The 20078-nt window shown below is 45.5% G+C and overlaps 2 protein-coding genes across 2 annotated transcripts in view; one reads left to right on the top strand and one right to left on the bottom strand.

Annotated features, from left to right (window-relative positions):
* The first annotated feature begins 1381 nt into the window (after nucleotides 1-1381).
* LOC118962107 (cyclin-dependent kinase 5 activator 1-like) lies at nucleotides 1382-3570 on the top strand. The gene is made up of 2 exons (XM_036974603.2): nucleotides 1382-2247; nucleotides 2363-3570. The coding sequence occupies exons 1-2, from the start codon at nucleotides 1825-1827 to the stop codon at nucleotides 2897-2899; spliced, it is 960 nt and encodes a 319-aa protein (XP_036830498.1). The 5' UTR covers nucleotides 1382-1824; the 3' UTR covers nucleotides 2900-3570.
* Nucleotides 3571-18124: 14554 nt separating this feature from the next.
* LOC110527243 (kalirin) overlaps nucleotides 18125-20078 on the bottom strand; it is a 59624-nt gene continuing 57670 nt past the window's right edge. Inside the window, 1 exon segment of the mRNA XM_090207650.1 lies at nucleotides 18125-20078. This exon segment is cut by the window's right edge and continues 442 nt beyond it. The gene's annotated coding sequence lies outside the window, so the exon portion shown is untranslated.

Below are 20078 nucleotides of genomic sequence, written 5' to 3'. Positions count from 1 at the left end.
TATCCTCCTCTTCCTATCCTCCTCTCCCTATCCTCCTCTCCCTATCATCCTCTTCCTATCCTCCTCTCCCTATCCTCCTCACACCTATCCTCCTCTTCCTATCCTCCTCTTCCTATCCTCCTCTTCCCTATCCTCCTCTTCCTATCCTCCTCTCCCTATCCTCCTCTTCCTATCCCCCTCTCCCCTATCATCCTCTTCCCTATCCTCCTCTTCCTATCCTCCTCTTCCTAACCTCCTCTCCCATATCCTCCTCTTCCTATCCTCCTCAACCCTATCCTCCTCACCCCTATCCTCCTCTTCTCTATCCTCCTCACACCTATCCTCTTCTTCTCTATCCTCCTCACCCCTATCCTCCTTTCCCTATCCTAATTTTCCTATCATCCTCACCCCATCCTCCTCTTCCTATCCTCCTCTTCCTATCCTCCTCTTCCTATCTTCCTCACCCCTATCCTCCTCTTCCTATCCTCCTCTTCCTATCCTCCTCTCCCTATCCTCCTCTCCCTATCATCCTCTTCCTATCCTTCCTATCCTCCTCTTCCTATCCTCCTCACCCCTATCCTCCTCTTCCTATCCTCCTCACCCCTATCTTCCTCTCCCCATCCTCCTTTTCCCTATCCTCCTTTCCTCTCCTCCTCCTCCATCTGCCTCTCTTCTCTCCCCCTCCTTCCCTCTCTCTCCATCTGCCTCTCATCTCTCCCTCCTTCCCTCTCTCTCCATCTGCCTCTCATGTCTCACCCTCCTTCCCTCTCTCTCCATCTGCCTCTCATCTCTCACCGTCCTTCCCTCTCTCTCCATCTGCCTCTCATCTCTCCCCGTCCTCCCCTCTCTCTCCGTCTGCCTCTCATCTCTCCCCCTCCTTCCCTCTCTCTCCATCTGCCTCATCTCTCACCCTCCTTCCCTCTCTCTCCATCTGCCTCTCATCTCTCCCCCTACTTCCCTCTCTCTCCATCTGCCTCATCTCTCACCCTCCTTCCCTCTCTCGCCATCTGCCTCTCATCTCTCACTTTCCTTCCCTCTCTCTCCATCTGCCTCTCATCTCTCACCCTCCTCCCCTCTCTCTCCATCTGCCTCTCATCTCTCACCCTCCTTCCCCCTCTCTCCATCTGCCGCTCATCTCTCACCCTCCTTCCCTCACTCTTCCTCCTGTGAGTCCTTCTCACCTTCTTATCTCTTTCTCTTTCTCACTCTTTCTCTCTCCCCCATGAACAACTGCAGCCTTTTTTAACACTCAACAAGCTGGAGATATGGAGGGCATCACACACGCACGCACACACGCACGCACGCACGTACACACATTGGTCGAATAACCTGTCAATCTAAGCACCATCCTCTCTGGTTGGATATTTGGAGCTGTAAAACCGGCAGCATCTCTCGCGCACCTGCAGTTACCGGCCTCTGTCCGTTCCAAGAGCTGAGTGCCGCGCGCTGCGCTGCGACAGAAGGAGTGGCACAGCGTGTGTGTGATCGTGATTCGTGAACGTGTGTGTGATAGAGAGAGGAGAGAGAGAGAGAGAGAGAGAGAGAGAGAGAGAGAGAGAGAGAGAGAGGGGACGACTGTGTGTTCAATAGAGATAGAGTCAGAGAGAGAGAGAGAGCGCGAGAGAGAAAGAGAGAGAGAGAGAAATGTGTGAGTGAATCTAGCGCATATTGCTGGAATCACCGAGTATCACACACTTCTGGACATCTCTGGACTCTCCGCGGTCAAACCGTCAATGTAGCTGTGTGTGTGAACTTTAATTAAACTATTCGAACACCCCATCGATACGGACTGGGACACAAAGCTCGGGAAGCTCCGTGTGTTGGAAGGCGCTGCGCGCTGCAGACATGGGTACTGTTCTGTCTCTGTCGCCGAGGTCAAGGAAGGCAGCGGGCGGTGTGTGTGTGGACGAGAAACCGGACCTTGCGACCGGCGGGAAACAACAGGAGAAGAGCCTAAAGAAGCGCCACTCGGTGCTGCTCCATGCTCTGACGTGGAAGAGGCTGGTCGCCGCATCTGCCAAGAAGAAGAATGCCAAAAAGGTGAATCCCAAACCCGACGCCAGCCAGGCCAAATCCGATCCCTTGGTGGACCAGCTCAACACCGACAACATCAAGAAATCACAACCGTCCAACGGAATACTCGACCGAAAACCGACAGGGCCCAAACCCGGGCCAATTCCTGTGCCTGTTCCTACAGTACCGGACCAGACCCGGCGGCAGACCCAGAATGGACGCTTATTCATCTCCCCTCGGAGGGTGGTGGTGCAGGTGGGTAACGTGTGTGTGTATGTGTGTGTGTGTGTGTGTGTGTGTGTGTGTGTGTGTGTGTGTGTGTGTGTGTGTGTGTGTGTGTGTCTAACTGTTTGTGTTGTTCGTCCTCCAGGCTTCCACCGGCGAGCTCCTGAGGTGTCTCTCTGACTTTCTCTGCCGCCGCTGCTTCAAGCTCAAAGAGCTCACGGCCAATGAGGTCATCCTGTGGTTCCGTAACGTGGACCGGGCTCTGTTAGTGCAGGGCTGGCAGGACCAGGGCTTCATCACCCCGGCTAACCTGGTCTTCGTCTACTTGCTCTGCCGAGAGGCCGTGGAGGAAGACACGGTGTCTGAATACGAGCTGCAGGCGACCTTCCTCACCTGCCTGTACCTGGCCTACTCCTACATGGGCAACGAGATCTCCTACCCGCTCAAGCCGTTCCTGGTGGAGTCCAGCCGGGAGGCCTTCTGGGAGCGGGCCCTTGGTCTCATTGACCGGATGAGCGGGCCAATGCTGAGGATAAACGCAGACCCGCACTATTTTACCGAGGTGTTCCAGGACCTGAAGAACGAGGGAGGGTCAAGGGAGAAGGAGAAGGAGAATGGGAAGGAGAAGAAGGAGAAGGAGAAGGAGAAAGACGGGAAACGGATAAGCGAGTTGGATCGTTAAGAACTGGATGAGGGGAGGAGAGAGGGAGGGGGAGGGGGATTTGGTTTAGGATACGGTCGCGGACACCAGCCACACACCCGCCGGTTGTTTGAGCGGGGATTGAATGTATACGCTTGGTGGTGAACCGGACTAACACACGACGGGTATTTGATCGGGAACCTGAGTCTGGAATCAGGAGGAATCAGTCACACGCCTAGCTTCACCTCGCCCCGTTACCGAACTGTCGTGTCATGTGTTCAGTCAAAGCTCGGGGAATCTAACGGACACTACACGGGACTTTGGGCGGAAAGAGATAGCTATAGTTAACTTTACTGCATGCTGTATAAAAAGTATTCTGATTGTATCGTTATTGTGGCTTTTGAGAAATGGATAGGCTATTATACGGTGGACTAAAGTGATAGCTTATAGCGCGTCAGTGTTTTGGGGGAAATGTATATATTCGTTTCATAAGAGGGGAACGACACCGTGCTCTCCAAGGGACTGGACTCAGTGGCGCGAGAGACGCAGCCTGCCCCCCACCCCCTCTGAACGTTGAATGTACTATTTTACCACTTCAAACCAACGGGATTCTTTACCGTTAACATGTGGCAACTGTTACTATGGTATTATAAAACGTTCTGTTTTATATAGTGTACATTCAAAAATACAAGTATAAATCGTTACAAACGGTCCCCGTGCCTCCCAGCAATGTTTAATTGAATTGCCTTGTGATTAATGTGATCAAGAACGCTGAAAGTTAGCCCTGTATGTAATAATCAGAGGTGTACACTTTATGGACAGCTTTAGTTTTACTAGACCCAGAGCAACACCATCTCTATGACTGATTATAAGCCTACGACTCTGGAAACCCCAAAAGGCTAGCCAATAATAGTCTTCTACGGTGAAGCAACATGCAACAGCTGGGCTGGTACTGATGTCCGTGGGCACATAATGTCCCCAGCTGTGTTAAGGTCCTGGTCAACGAGGCTATAGGTCAAAAACGAGTCAATCAAAGTTCAGATGAGATAGACCATCAAGCCATTCAGGTCAACACTGCGTCCATACTCAGATTTAGAACCTCTATAGACATATTGCTCAATTGACAAAATCAAGGTTTATTGGTGGGCTTTTTATAGAAAGAAAAACTGGAGTAGTGATCTCAGCGGCAGGCGGCCCTTGGATAAATGCAAGGCCTTCTTACTGTCGCTGTCCATGGTTCTGAAATCGAGTGGTGCTGAAACCTCGCTACATGGGAGTGTGATAATGTAGCCTACTGGAGTTTAACAGTGATCTCATCTTCACCCTTGTCATCTTTTTTATCATCGTCATAATCTCCATTATCATCAACACCACCTCCTTCTTCTCCTCCTCATCACTATCTCCATCTGTGCGTGTGTGTTGCCATTCTATGATGACTCATCAGCTCGAGCGCAAAGCTAAACATTTGTGAATAAAGGAAGACGGAACACGTGGTGCAGTTTTCCGAGCAGGTGATTGGATGAGTTTTGCTGCAGTCTGATAGAAGTGGCGCTGTGAAGAAGGAGAAGAGAGGAGGGGAGATACTGCGGAGTCGCGAGCCGGGGGAAGGTGGAATTCAACATTTTCTCTCCCAGCCGCTGCTGCATTCCCGTTCCGTCTCCAAGGCAACAACCGAGACAGCAATGGGGATAAGAAAGACAGACAGAGAGAGGAGGGAGAAAGAGAGAGCGACAGAGAGAGACTTTACACCAGCTCACATGGCCATGAAGCAAAACGATAGAAAAGATACAAAACTCGTGTTCTCTAAACCTCCTCAAACTCATATCATCTGTTTCCTGATCAGTCTACAACAAATATGTTTTAAAATAATGCTAATGGTTTGGATTTATTAGCCTATACATAGGCTACTCCTCATCTCCCAAAGAGGCACGCTTCTTCATTTGGCCTATTTTATTCCCAGTCATTTTGTTGGGCGGCTGGGATAGGCCTTTTTTTAATCTCCAAAGGTGCAAAAAAAATAATCAGTTTCTTTGACGTGATGCAGGCTACTGTTTGTGTCGATTAAGGGGGAAAACCGGTTATGCAACTTCACACCATCAGCAACAGCTTACGGAACACGGGTTACCATGGAGACGCCGCGGAGGCAGCAGGTTGCAGAGAGAAGGAAAGAGAGAGGAGAGAATCAATATTAAATTATTAGCCTACCACAGAGGTGACTTATGGCAAAGATGAACACATCTCATCTGCTCATAATGTAGGCTTATATATATATACACACACACACACACACACACACACACACACACACACACACACACACACACACACACACATACACACACACACACACACACACACACACACACACACACACACACACACACACACACACACACACACACACACACACACACACACACACACTCTAAGGTATAATACTTGTATTGTTACAATGTCTTACAATGTATAACAGATGCCTCCTTACAATAACAGAGCATAGGGCTAAAAGAGAAAGAGTAATTATCCAGTGTTTCTAGATTTCTATGAAATATGACCTAGAATTAATGACAATATGAGTGAAATAGCTTTCCTTCCTAAAAAATGGTAATTAAGTATGCTAAAAATACGTTTTTCTGTGTAGGAATGGTGTGGGTTTACCCCAACAGCAGGACGGTGTGGACATACACCGGCCATTAAAAATATTCACGCAAGTAGACCACTGATTGGCCAGCTCATCCTCCACATCATCCTCTATGTGTAAATAGCAAGCACTTTTTAAACCAGTCTGTTTGAGATACATGTTTGAGGTGGGATTTTTAAAGTGTTTTTTCCCCCTCCAATTTATGCTTTGGCCACAAATACGAGTATAGGATGAGTCAACAACATTATTTGGGTTTGAGTTAACAGAATGTGAAAAAAAGCAGGTGTTCTTCTGAGAAGAGGTCAGAGGCCTTATTCACAAACTATCTCAGAGTAGAAGTGCTAATCCAGGATCAGTGGATTCAATATGATCTAATAAGGCAAAACTCATCCTAGATCAGCACTCCTTCTTTAAAGGTCCAATGCAGCTGTTTTAATCTCAATATCAAATCATATCTGGGTAAAAATGAAGTACCTTCCTGTGATTGTTCTCAATTAAAATGGCCAAAAATAAACTAAAATAGTTTCTTAGCAAAGAGCAGTTTTTCAAGCTATGGGATTGGTCTGAGTGGTGGGGGGGGAACTGAAAACTAGCTGTTATTGGCAGAAAGGTTTAGAACTCTCTTTCTTATTGGTCTATTAACTAAATCACCGCCTGGGTCACCAGGCTGGCTGAAACTCCATCCCACCACAACGGGCTGCGATTTCAGGAGGTCTTTTCAAACAGCTCTTACACTAAAAGGGAATGATCAAAATGTTCACAATTTCACAGTATTATTCCAACCTCCTAGTGTGGAAATATATATAAAACACAGGAAATCACATTTTTGACTGCACTGTGCCTGTGAGCAGCTTTATAAATATGGGCCCCAGACTCATAGAAAACACATACTGTATGTAGCATAGCGATGGGCCTTCACAGAGTTTGGAAAACTTTGTTTCATTCATGCCTACTGTCATTATAAAGGCTGCCATGTTGGCAACAAAGGTTCCACTTCTGGTAAGAATTTGAATATTTGTCATGGAATGCTAAGTGCTCGGTATCTATGAGCTGATGCCTCCACCTAGTGGTCCTAAAAGGAGTCACAGTGTGTGTGTGTGTGTGACATTAACTAACATAACTATTTAACTACTCCCTCAACACTTTAAACCTTCAGTCCTTCACCCTCTATAGCAGTTAGTCCCATTTCACTGGCAAATGCATCATTTGCATGACCTGACCTGATAACATCTGGGCACACACACACACACAGTGTTGTTATCATTTTGAGTGAAGTTGTTTTATGTTGTTTGACTGTTTCAGCGTTGTGTGAGTGTTGTCCTGACACACCACACACACACACACACACACACACACACACACACACACACACACACACACAGTGTTGTTATCATTTTGAGTAAAGTTGTTTTATGTTGTTTGAGCGTTTCAGCATTGTGTGAGTGTTGTCCTGACACACACCAAACACACACTCACAAACACACACACAAACATACACACACACACACAGTGTTGTTATCATTTTGAGTGAAGTTGTTTTCTGACATTTGAGTGTTTCAGCGTTGTGTGAGTGTTGTTTCAGCGTTGTGTGAGTGTTGTTCTGCTCCCCTGTAAGGTCGGGCTGTTTGAATAGTGAGCAGAGGTGGAAATGACTTGCCGTTACCAAGCAACCACATGTTAGCCTGGAAACTAATCTTCCTAAAGAGCAAATGTGAAAAACAGACTCCTGCCACCCAAACTCAGACAGACGGTGTGTGTGTGAGAGATGAAAGAGAGAGAGAGAGCGAGAGACCGAGACAAAGACAAAGATAGAGAGAGAGACAGAGACCAAGAGAGTGAGACAGAGAAACAGAGACAGAGAGAGAGAGACAGAGACAGAGAGACAGAGAGAGAGACAGAGAGAGAGAAGAGACAGAGACAGAGACAGAGAGACAGACCAAGAGAGTGAGACAGAGAGACAGAGACAGAAACAGAGAGACAGAGACCAAGAGAGTGAGACAGAGAGACAGAGTGTAGGCCTAAAGCCTCAGGGTTTCTCTTATCTCCTTTCTATCTCATTTAAGGGCCAATCAGAAACATGGAACACAATCTATTTGACAATCAGGAACTCCCAGGGTGTTTGCATGTTTAATTTGTGACACATTTGACTGTCTGTTAAAAGCACACACCCCTCAGGCAGCAAGTCACCACGCAAGCTCCACCAAGACCCTCTTGACCTGTGTGTGTGTGTGTGTGTGTGTGTGTCATTATAGGCCTATTATTCATCTTAATTTAAATACATTTTATTAGACTTTATTAAACGTAGTTCGTTGTCAGACATTTGGTCCGGTTGGAGAGCTCTCCGCTGTGTCCGCCAGGCCGCACGCACGGCCCGTTAATGTTTAACCGATTCCTCCATCAGACTACCCTACGATTACCGTGCCATTTCAACCATACTGTTGGAAGGGACTTGGATCTCCGTGGTAGCATACGTCCCCGGTCCTATTCTCTCTGCCCACGAGAGAAAATTCAATGTCAATATTTACTAAATAATGAACAGGCACGAAACGGCCATTAGAACTCCGCTTCCATGCAGATAGTGCCCACCTGCTCAACACAAAGAAAAAAGTAGAAAACGTAATTTCAGAGTTTTTCTTTGTATGTCTATGCGACAGCTATACAGGCCTCTATGCCTGCGTTGGTAGCCTATCTGCTCAAAACTGGGCTCTGATCCAATTACTTGTCCCTACGGGAATATTGTAGAGCCGGCTAATCTCTAATGAGTGGTCGATGGATTTATATGTTTATAGCGCCTTTTCAAATTATATTCACATTTATTTGAACTTTATCCCTTTTCCCGTCTGCTTTGTTTTCACGCAGTTTTCCTGCACCTGCTTAACGCGAGCCGAACGAACAAAACGTCATCTTCATCATGTATTGTGCGCGTGGCTCAGCGTGAGGCAGGTGCAGATCTCTCTCCATTTGGAATGGTGCTCACCTTCTCGAGAGGGAAACATTTAGGCAAACACAGACAGAATAGACTCCATGGGAAAGTCCAGAGACGGAGTTATGGAGTTGGTGATGTACCGGTAGCCTAAAATAAATCAAATCAAGTTGAGTTGATGCTGACCAAAAGTTGTTTATTCGAAGCAGCAGATCATTTTATTTTGCATAAAGGAATTTCATAAAGCAGATTGTGAAAATAAAACTTTTGGGCAACATATATAGCCTATCCTATAAGACTCACTTGCCTGCATTGAAGGTGCACAGCTGGAGATGCAGATGCCTTGTTGGTCAGAACCGTGACGTCCTCTCTCTCAAGGGTGGGTATAGCCTTCAGACCCTGCTCGAGCCAGTGTCCTGGATTTATAGGTGGTGTAACACCGAGAACATGAGAAGGGTTGGGGGTTTGACTCTTCCCGGACACACCTGCTGCAGGACTATATGAACCCTAGACGCCGATCTAAGGCCAGTTTTTGGTTGAGTTTGGGATTTGGGGGAGGGTAAACTGAACCTAGATCTGTGCCTACGGGCAATTTACACACTCCCTCGCGATGGAATTGGCCAGGATCCGAGAGGGGCGCGGCGAGAGGTGGAGGGTAGTTCTACTCCATTTTGGGTCTTCCGTTACTGTCTGAAGAGCTTCGTATACAAACGTCACTTTTTCATGGTACACCTTTTGTCAAATTTGCCGTCAAAAGTAGATTGTTTTTGGGGGGCTTTTAAACTAACCCTTCCCTTAACCTAATTATCCTAACCTGCTACGTTACTTCCTAATCTGCTGCTTAAATTCTCTTAAACCTGCTTCAAAAAGTCAATTTTGACAAAAGCTCCATCTCCTCTAGACAAAAGCCTTTTTTCATACCCTCGTAGGCAGTTGCTCTTTAACGGATAGAGCTGATAAGGTTGATCAGCTGGAAACAGAGGGAAGAGGATGGAAAGATGTTGAACTTACTATACGCCTCAGGGAGGTGTGAATTAAGGGCTCAGAATTGTTTTACATAGTGTTTTCCCCAGTTTGGAAGGAAGCTTTTCAAAGGTATTTGAATATAGCAGGCCAAACCTAATCATGTCATACACTCCCCCATGAATGCTGGGAATGCATTTTATGGGCTCCCGAGTGGCGCAGCGGTCTAAGGCACTGCATCTCAGTGCAAGAGGCTTCAATACAGTCCCTGGTTTGAATCCAGGCTGTATCACATCCGGCCGTGATTGGGAGTCCCTTAGGGTGGCGCACAATTGGCCCAGCGTCGTCCGGGTTTGGCCGGTGTAGGCCGTCACTGTAAATAAGAATTTGTTCTTAACTGACTTGCCTAGTAAAGGTTAAGTAAAGCCTAGTAAAGGTTAAATAAAATATGTTGGAGGACAGTAGAAATAAATGGTAAATAATGTATGGTGTCATTTTGGAGTCACTTTTATTATAAATAAGAATAGAATATGTTTCTGAACACGTCTCCCATGACTATGGATAATCATGAATAAATCGTGAATAATGAGGCATGAATATCATACCCCCCCCCAAAAAAACTCCCGTTATTGGTAATGGTGAGAGTATGTTTTGGGGGCATGATCATTGTGCAGCTGTAACTTTCTCACTCATCATTATTCACTATTCATTCATGATTATATGTAATCATGATAGCATCCACATGAATGTAGAATTGTTTAGAAGCATATTCTATTCTTCTATTCTATTCTTATTTACAATAAAGAATAGCACAATACATTATGTACCGTTCATTTCTACTGGACACACCATAATCCGAAACGCAAATGCATCCAAATGTCGAGTCACAGCATGATGTAGTAACTGCATGCTCGGAATATGGGAACAAATACTAACCTTTTGATTATATTTCATAAAGTATAAGTTAAATGTGTCCAAATACTTATGACACATTCAAATGGGGAGACTAGATACATCATTTTTACATTTTTTATTGAACCTTTATCTAGGCAAGTCAGTTAAGAACAATTTTTTATTTACAATGACGGCCTAATACAAAACACATCATCCAAAACACTACCAAAACAAACAGCAAAACATCCAACAAGTTTGTAGAGTCACAAGCTTGATGTAGTCATTGTGTGGTAGGAATATGGGACCAAATACTAAACTGTTGACTCAATTTACACGATAAGTGAATTTGTCCAAACACTTTTGACACTTCCAAATGGGGGGACTAGATACATAAAGTACATACATATTTAAATAGTAAACAGATATGTATGCAATACTCTCAAATAAAAGGTGACATTCTGTGCTGTTACCTCAAATAAAATCCAAAATGCTGGAGTATAAAGATAAATGTAAAGTTTTAGCTTCACGGTCCAAATAAATGCATAGGGGAGTTTATATATATGATGATTACTATACAGTAGGGAAGTAACTCACACCAATCTTTGTACAAAGCCTGGGTGAGCCGCCCCTCGCGCCTGACTGACATCGCTTCTTTCTTTCCTTCCTTCCTTCCCTCTTCCCACTCACTTATCTACCTACCAATCAGTGATTACCTCTAGGAAGGAAGGAAGGATGCATCTGTAAGTATTGGTACAGAGCCTGACTTTATTTAATGGACTCTAGCTCCCCCATGTGGTGGTCAGAACTTAAGTCTCATATTCATTAAGTGTCCCAGTGTCCCAGTGTATGAGTACTGATCTAGGATCAGTTTGACTTTTTAGGTTATAATGAATGGACCAGCATTTAACCTGAGAGGCTTCATGAATACCACCCCAGATCTTACTACTATGGCCCTGTCCAGAAACAACCCCTAGGCCCTACCCTCTATGGCCCTGTCCAGAAACAACCCCTAGGCCCTACCCTCTATGGCCCTGTCCAGAAACAACCCCTAGGCCCTACCCTCTATGGCCCTGTCCAGAAACAACCCCTAGCCCCTACCCTCTATGGCCCTGTCCAGAAACAACCCCTAGGCCCTACCCTCTATGGCCCTGTCCAGAAACAACCCCTAGTCCCTACCCTCTATGGCCCCATCCAGAAACAACCCCTAGGCCCTACCCTTTATGGTCCTGTCAAGAAACAACCCCTAGGCCCTACCCTCTATGGCCCTGTCCAGAAACAACCCCTAGGCCCCACCCTCTATGGCCCCGTCCAGAAACAACCCCTAGGCCCTACCCTCTATGGCCCCGTCCAGAAACAAACCCTAGGCCCTACCCTCTATGGAATGTTTTCCCACACAAGGGAACAGATTCCATTACACCATAGCCTATGTGTGAACAGTGTGTTTATGTCATATAATTGTAGGTTTTATTGACCACCTGCCCCAATGATCTGCTGCTGATGACTGGGATGAATGTAGGAGCAGATTTCAGGAGCAGGACAAGACACCCTCATTTTGACTGATGACTGGGATGAATGTAGGAGCAGATTTCAGGAGCAGGACAAGACGCCCTCATTTTGACTGATGACTGGGATGAATGTAGGAGCAGATTTCAGGAGCAGGACAAGACACCCTCATTTTGACTGATGACTGATATGAGAGCATGTACGTGATAGGCCTATCTGGCTGATATGAGAGCATGTACGTGATAGGCCTATCTGGCTGATATAAGAGCATGTACGTGATAGGCCTATCTGGCTGATATGAGAGCATGTACGTGATAGGCCTATCTGGCTGATATGAGAGCATGTACGTGATAGGCCTATCTGGCTGATATAAGAGCATGTACGTGATAGGCCTATCTGGCTGATATGAGAGCATGTACGTGATAGGCCTATCTGGCTGATATGAGAGCATGTACGTGATAGGCCTATCTGGCTGATATGATTATGATGGTCATAATGCTTCATGACAGTATCATAAAGTGTATTTTCTACAAATGATTTAAAATATGATTTAAAAAAACATGACTGTAAAGAATTCATAACAACAACAACAAAGGATTTAAGAAACACATTTTCAAACGAAAGGAAACTTCTTGGCAGGAAAAAAAACAAATTTGAATAAATGTGGGTTTTGACACTTATGTAGGTGCCATAACCAGCCATAACATAACACAACATATATCACAACATGTGTAAATATATGGGTCATGACAGTGTTATGACAAGTTATGTCAGATGTTGTGACAGTGGGTATTAAGTAAAGTGCTACCGTTCCTTTCTATACCTGCATAGGTGCTGCTATCACCCCTATGGGTTAAACTACCTTATAAGGGCAGGATCATTCCCAATGATCTACTAACACCCAGAAGGACATGCTGGCATTAACACACACATACACACACATACACACACACACACACACACACACACACACACACACACACACACACACACACACACACACACACACACACACACACACACACACACACACACACACACACACACACACACTGTGAAGTGGTCATGTGTGCTAACGGAGAAATCAGGTGGAATCCTGTCTGTATTATTGCACAAATTCTGTGGAATCCTGTCTGTATTAATGTAAGAAATTGAGCTCAGGTGCATCCTGTTTCTATTGATCGTCCTTGAGATGTTTCTACAACTTGATTGGAGTCAACCTGTGGTCAATTTAATTGATTGGGCATGATTTGGAAAGGCACGATTTGGAAAGGCACACACCTGTCTATATAAGATCCCACAGTTGACAGTGCACGTCACAGCAAAAACCAAGCCATGAAGTCGAAGGAATTGTCCGTAGAACAACGAGACAGGATTCTGTCAAGGCACAGATCTGGGGAAGGGTACCAAAACATTCTGAAGAATTGAAGGTCCCCAAGAAAAGTGGCCTCCATCATTCTTAAATGGAAGAAGTTTGGAACCAACAAGACTCTTCCCAGAGCTGGCCGCCCGGCAAAACTGAGCAATCGGGGGAGAAGGGCCTTGGACAGGGAGGTGACCAAGAACCCGATGGTCACGCTGACAGAGCTCCAGAGTTCCTCTGCTGAGATGGGAGAACCTTCCAGAAGGACAACTATCTCTGCAGCACTCCACCAATCAAGCCTTAATGGTGGAGTGGCCAAAACACTCCTCAGTAAAAGGCGCATGACAGCCCGCTTGGAGTTTGCCAAAAGGCACCTAAAGGGCTCTCAGACCCTGAGAAACAAGATTATCTGGTCTGATGAAACCACAATTGAACTCTTTGGCTTGAATGCCAAGAGTCATGTATGGAGGAAACCTGGCACCATCCCTACGGTGAAGCATGGTGGTGCCAGCATCATGCTGTGGGGATGTTTTTCAGCGGCAGGGACTGGGAGACGAGTCAGGATCGAGGCAAAGATGAACAGAGAAAAGTACAGAGATATCCTTGATGAAAACCTGCTCCAGAGCGCTCAGGACCTCAGACTGGGGCGAAGGTTCACCTTCCAAAAGGACAATGACCCTTAGCACACAGCCAAGACAACGCAGAAGTGGCTTCTTGTCACGCCCTGAGTTGAGTTGGGGTGGGCATGAGTTGGGGTGGGCATTCTATGTTTTCTATTTCTGTGTAATTGGCCAGGTGTGGTTCTCAATCAGAGGCAGCTGTTTATCGTTGTTTCTGATTGAGAACCATACTTAGGTAGCCTTTTCCCACCTGTGTTTTGTGGGTAGTTGTTTTCTGTTTTATGTCTGCACCAGACAGAACTGTTTCGGTTTTGTTCGTTCTCTTTGTTGTTTTTGTTATTCAGTGTTCAGTTCTATTGAAATATCATGAACGCCTACCACGCTGCGCTTTGGTCCACTTCTTACCACGCTGCGCTTTGGTCCACTTCTTACCACGCTGCACTTTGGTCCACTTCTTACCACGCTGCACTTTGGTCCACTTCTTACCACGCTGCGCTTTGGTCCACTTCTTACCACGCTGCACTTTGGTCCACTTCTTACCACGCTGCGCTTTGGTCCACTTCTTACCACGCTGCACTTTGGTCCACTTCTTACCACGCTGCGCTTTGGTCCACTTCTTACCACGCTGCGCTTTGGTCCACTTCTTACCACGCTGCACTTTGGTCCACTTCTTACCACGCTGCGCTTTGGTCCACTTCTTACCACGCTGCGCTTTGGTCCACTTCTTACCACGCTGCGCTTTGGTCCACTTCTTACCACGCTGCGCTTTGGTCCACTTCTTACCACGCTGCACTTTGGTCCACTTCTTACCACGCTGCGCTTTGGTCCACTTCTTACCACGCTGCGCTTTGGTCCACTTCTTACCACGCTGCGCTTTGGTCCACTTCTTACCACGCTGCGCTTTGGTCCACTTCTTACCACGCTGCGCTTTGGTCCACTTCTTACCACGCTGCGCTTTGGTCCACTTCTTACCACGCTGCGCTTTGGTCCACATCTTACCACGCTGCGCTTTGGTCCACTTCTTACCACGCTGCACTTTGGTCCACTTCTTACCACGCTGCGCTTTGGTCCACTTCTTACCACGCTGCGCTTTGGTCCACTTCTTACCACGCTGCGCTTTGGTCCACTTCTTACCACGCTGCACTTTGGTCCACTTCTTACCACGCTGCGCTTTGGTCCACTTCTTACCACGCTGCACTTTGGTCCACTTCTTACCACGCTGCGCTTTGGTCCACTTCTTACCACGCTGCGCTTTGGTCCACTTCTTACCACGCTGCACTTTGGTCCACTTCTTACCACGCTGCGCTTTGGTCCACTTCTTACCACGCTGCGCTTTGGTCCACTTCTTACCACGCTGCGCTTTGGTCCACTTCTTACCACGCTGCGCTTTGGTCCACTTCTTACCACGCTGCGCTTTGGTCCACTTCTTACCACGCTGCGCTTTGGTCCACTTCTTACCACGCTGCGCTTTGGTCCACTTCTTACCACGCTGCGCTTTGGTCCACTTCTTACCACGCTGCGCTTTGGTCCACATCTTACCACGCTGCGCTTTGGTCCACTTCTTACCACGCTGCGCTTTGGTCCACTTCTTACCACGCTGCGCTTTGGTCCACTTCTTACCACGCTGCGCTTTGGTCCACTTCTTACCACGCTGCGCTTTGGTCCACTTCTTACCACGCTGCGCTTTGGTCCACTTCTTACCACGCTGCGCTTTGGTCCACTTCTTACCACGCTGCGCTTTGGTCCACTTCTTACCACGCTGCGCTTTGGTCCACTTCTTACCACGCTGCGCTTTGGTCCACTTCTTACCACGCTGCGCTTTGGTCCACTTCTTCAAACAAACTTCTGGAGAAGTCTCTGAATGTCCTCTGAATACTTATGTAAATGTGATATCAGTTTTCATTTATAATACATTTGCAAACATTTCTAAACAGCTGTTTTTGCTTTATGGGGTATTGTGTGTAGATGGATGAGAAAAAACATATATTTCATCCATTTTAGAATAAGGCTGTAAAGTAACAAAATGTGGAAAAAGTGAAGGGGTCTGAATACTTTCTGAATGCACTGTATGTAGAATCCTGTATGTGTTAATGGAGGAAGTATGTAGAATCCTGTGTGTTAATAGAGGAAGTATGTAGAATCCTGTCTGTTAATAGAGGAAGTATGTAGAATCCTGTGTGTGTTAATGTGGGAGGAAGTATGTAGAATCCTGTGTGTGTTAATAGAGGAAGTATGTAGAATCCTGTGTGTTAATAGAGGAAGTATGTAGAATCCTGTCTGTTAATAGAGGAAGTATGTAGAATCCTGTGTGTGTTAATGTGGGAGGAAGTATGTAGAATCCTGTGTGTGTTAATAGAGGAAGTATGTAGAATCCTGTGTGTTAATAGAGGAAGTATGTAGAATCCTGTGTGTTAATAGAGGAAGTATGTAGAATCCTGTGTGTTAATAGAGGAAGTATGTAGAATCCTGTGTGTTAATAGAGGAAGTATGTAGAATCCTGTGTGTTAATAGAGGAAGTATGTAGAATCCTGTGTGTTAATAGAGGAAGTATGTAGAATCCTGTGTGTGTTATTAGAGGGAGGAAGTATGTAGAATCCTGTGTGTTAATAGAGGAAGTATGTAGAATCCTGTGTGTGTTATTAGAGGGAGGAAGTATGTAGAATCCCGTGTGTTAATAGAGGAAGTATGTAGAATCCTGTTTGTGTTAATGAGGGAGGAAGTATGTAAAATCCTGTTTGTGTTAATGAGGGAGGAAGTATGTAGAATCCTGTGTGTTAATGGAGGAAGTATGTAGAATCCTGTTTGTGTTAATGAGGGAGGAAGTATGTAGAATCCTGTGTGTTAATGGAGGAAGTATGTAGAATCCTGTTTGTGTTAATGAGGGAGGAAGTATGTAGAATCCTGTGTGTTAATGGAGGAATTATGTAGAATCCTGTTTGTGTTAATGAGGGAGGAAGTATGTAGAATCCTGTGTGTTAATGGAGGAAGTATGTAGAATTCTGTGTGTTAATAGAGGAAGTATGTAGAATCCTGTGTGTTAATAGAGGAAGTATGTAGAATCCTGTGTGTGTTAATGAGGGAGGAAGTATGTAGAATCCTGTGTGTTAATGTGGGAGGAAGTATGTAGAATCCTGTGTGTTAATGGAGAAAATATGTAGAATCCTGTGTGTTAATGGAGAAAATATGTAGAATCCTGTGTGTTAATGGAGGAATTATGTAGAATCCTGTTTGTGTTAATGAGGGAGGAAGTATGTAGAATCCTGTGTGTTAATGGAGAAAATATGTAGAATCCTGTGTGTTAATGGAGAAAATATGTAGAATCCTGTGTGTTAATGGAGAAAATATGTAGAATCCTGTGTGTTAATGGAGGAATTATGTAGAATCCTGTTTGTGTTAATGAGGGAGGAAGTATGTAGAATCCTGTGTGTTAATGGAGGAAGTATGTAGAATTCTGTGTGTTAATAGAGGAAGTATGTAGAATCCTGTGTGTTAATAGAGGAAGTATGTAGAATCCTGTGTGTTAATAGAGGAAGTATGTAGAATCCTGTGTGTGTTAATGAGGGAGGAAGTATGTAGAATCCTGTGTGTTAATGTGGGAGGAAGTATGTAGAATCCTGTATGTGTTAATGAGGGAGGAAGTATGTAGAATCCTGTGTGTTAATGAGGGAGGAAGTATGTAGAATCCTGTGTGTTAATGGAGAAAATATGTAGAATCCTGTATGTGTTAATGAGGGAGGAAGTATGTAGAATCCTGTGTGTTAATGAGGGAGGAAGTATGTAGAATCCTGTGTGTTAATGGAGAAAATATGTAGAATCCTGTGTGTTAATGAGGGAGGAAGTATGTAGAATCCTGTGTGTTAATGGAGAAAATATGTAGAATCCTGTGTGTGTTAATGAGGGAAGCCTGCAGTCAAAGAGTGTACATGTACATTACACTGTATATGAAGAGACACAACAAGGTTCCTATAGAAAGGCCTTATCACTCTAGCTTAGCATATTCACGACCGCCAAGCTAGCTACGGAGAACAACGTGATCACATTCAGTGCAGTATTCCATTGAAATAAAGTGATTTTTGGCCAAATGTGCAAATGTGTCATTTATGGACAAATGTGTCATTTTGTCACATGGTGAAGACATTCAGCTACTTAAGAGACTGTCTGGAAGCCAGCTAATGTATTTACACTCTGAAAGGTTTTCCACCCTCTCTGCTGTGGTCATCTGAGTTAATGTGCCAATAGCTATCCTCATTTCACTGGCAAAGAACCCCGCTGTGTGACGTTTGACACTATGCATCGGTGCCTTCATAACGACAGACAGATACAGACAGACTACAGTATTAGTATCCACTACATACACATGTTCCATTTCAGAGATGAAAAATGGTCTTTATTACAAACCACCATACAGAACTCATAGAGGTGAGATAGCAGCCATTTTGCAAGTACACATCACTGTATAATAATAACCTGTATGGCTAAGAGGGGCTAGGTCCCAAATCACACCCTACTCCCCATATAGTGCACTCCTTCAGGCAAAAGTAGTGCACTACATGGGGAATATGATGTCTTTTGAGTTTTGCCCAGAGCCTGTATAACCTGTGTAGTATGAAGCTATAGGCAGCAGTGCTGCCACTGCAGATACAAACCGGGGTTAGAAGTTACCCCCAGACACTGACCTAGGGTCAGTTTAGTGTTTCTACTCACGGTTAAGGTCAGATTGGGGAGAGAGTAACCTGATCCTAGATCTGTGCTAAAGGGCAACTTTTACCCTGAGCAGGGGAGAGTTGAAGGGTTAACTAGTTCAGCAGTTAATTAAAACCTGAAAATCCAATATGGCGGCAAGGCTTCTGTTTAATATGAAGGAGTTGGACTGACGTGTTTCCCAGCTCCCTGTTGTCCTGTTAAATCATGTACATGTCTGTAAAATACTATTTACATATTTTCCAAAGAATGCATAATATTAGGGTTCAAACTCTGGGTGACATTTAAAAGTATGAGGATGCACACTCTAGAGTCCTTCACACTGCCCAACAGCAGCTCTACAGGAACAGGAAACCACATCAAAGGGACACAGGGATTGATCAGTGAAAAAACACAGAGAACACAGGGGTTTCTATTCAATACAAACAGAACCCAAAGGACAACACACACACACACACACGCGCACGCACGCACGCACGCACGCACGCACGCACGCACACACACACACACACACACACACACACGCACGCACGCGCACGCACGCACGCACACACACACACACACACACAAACACACAAACGCACCCACACGCACACACACATACAGACGTTAACGTGACAATACTTCTCTTCTCTCTGTTTTCTATTCAGGTGAAAAACAGAATATATGAATCATATAAGAACTATATATACTTCATAATGCGCTCAGAGCTCTATTTACGTGGTGAGACTTTCGCTTTCTTTTACACATATTAACAAACAGGAAATGATGTCATCTCACCGGGGTCATGGGTTGGGGTGGGTGGGTGAGGGTTCAGTCCATTTATTTTGACCCCCACGCCATGAAAGCAGAAACATCACGTGCTGACACTATGTTTTTTCACCGATATGTAAAAACAACCATTATTACAATGTAATTTCTTGCTTGTCTCCAGCAGATATATTTGACCTTTGACCCTCCACTTGAGTCTGGTTCCTTAATGAGGTGGGAGAGTTTCTGACAGCTGTTCTCAGTCTTGTTTTATTCTAGAATCCAAGAGTTCCGGAATGACTGAGGCAGAAGCCCTTAGTGGCCTCATCAGTTTGGATGTTCCAAAGGCAACAGCCCTTAGTGACCTCATCAGTTGGGATGTTCCAAAGGCAGCAGCCCTTAGTGACATCATCAGTGTGGATGTTCCAAAGGCAGCAGCCCTTAGTGACCTCATCAGTTGGGATGTTCCAAAGGCAGCAGCCCTTAGTGACATCTTCAGTGTGGATGTTCCAAAGGCAGCAGCCCTTAGTGACCTCATCAGTTGGCAGCGGCCCTTAGTGGCCTCATCAGTTTGGGTGTTCCAAAGGCAGCAGCCCTTAGTGTCATCATCAGTTGGCAGCAGCCCTTAGTGACCTCATCAGTTGGCAGCATCAGTTGGACCTCATCAGTTGGGATGTTCCATAGGCTGCAGCCATTAGTGACCTCATCAGTTGGCAGCGGCCCTTACTGGCCTCATCAGTTGGACCTTATCAGTTGGGATGTTCCATAGGCATACTGTGTGTCCATTCACTTCAAATCCCTCTGTCTGGACCTGCAGCTCTCTGGCCTCTTTTCACCAGTGTGAGGAACTCCAGTAGTTGGTT

This window comes from Oncorhynchus mykiss, chromosome 18 (genome assembly GCF_057628025.1).
Source record: "Oncorhynchus mykiss isolate SJ-2025 chromosome 18, ASM5762802v1, whole genome shotgun sequence".
NCBI lineage: Eukaryota > Metazoa > Chordata > Actinopteri > Salmoniformes > Salmonidae > Oncorhynchus > Oncorhynchus mykiss.
The sequence above is the reverse complement of the archived record's forward strand: the minus strand, read 5'-3'. Positions and strand labels throughout refer to the sequence as shown.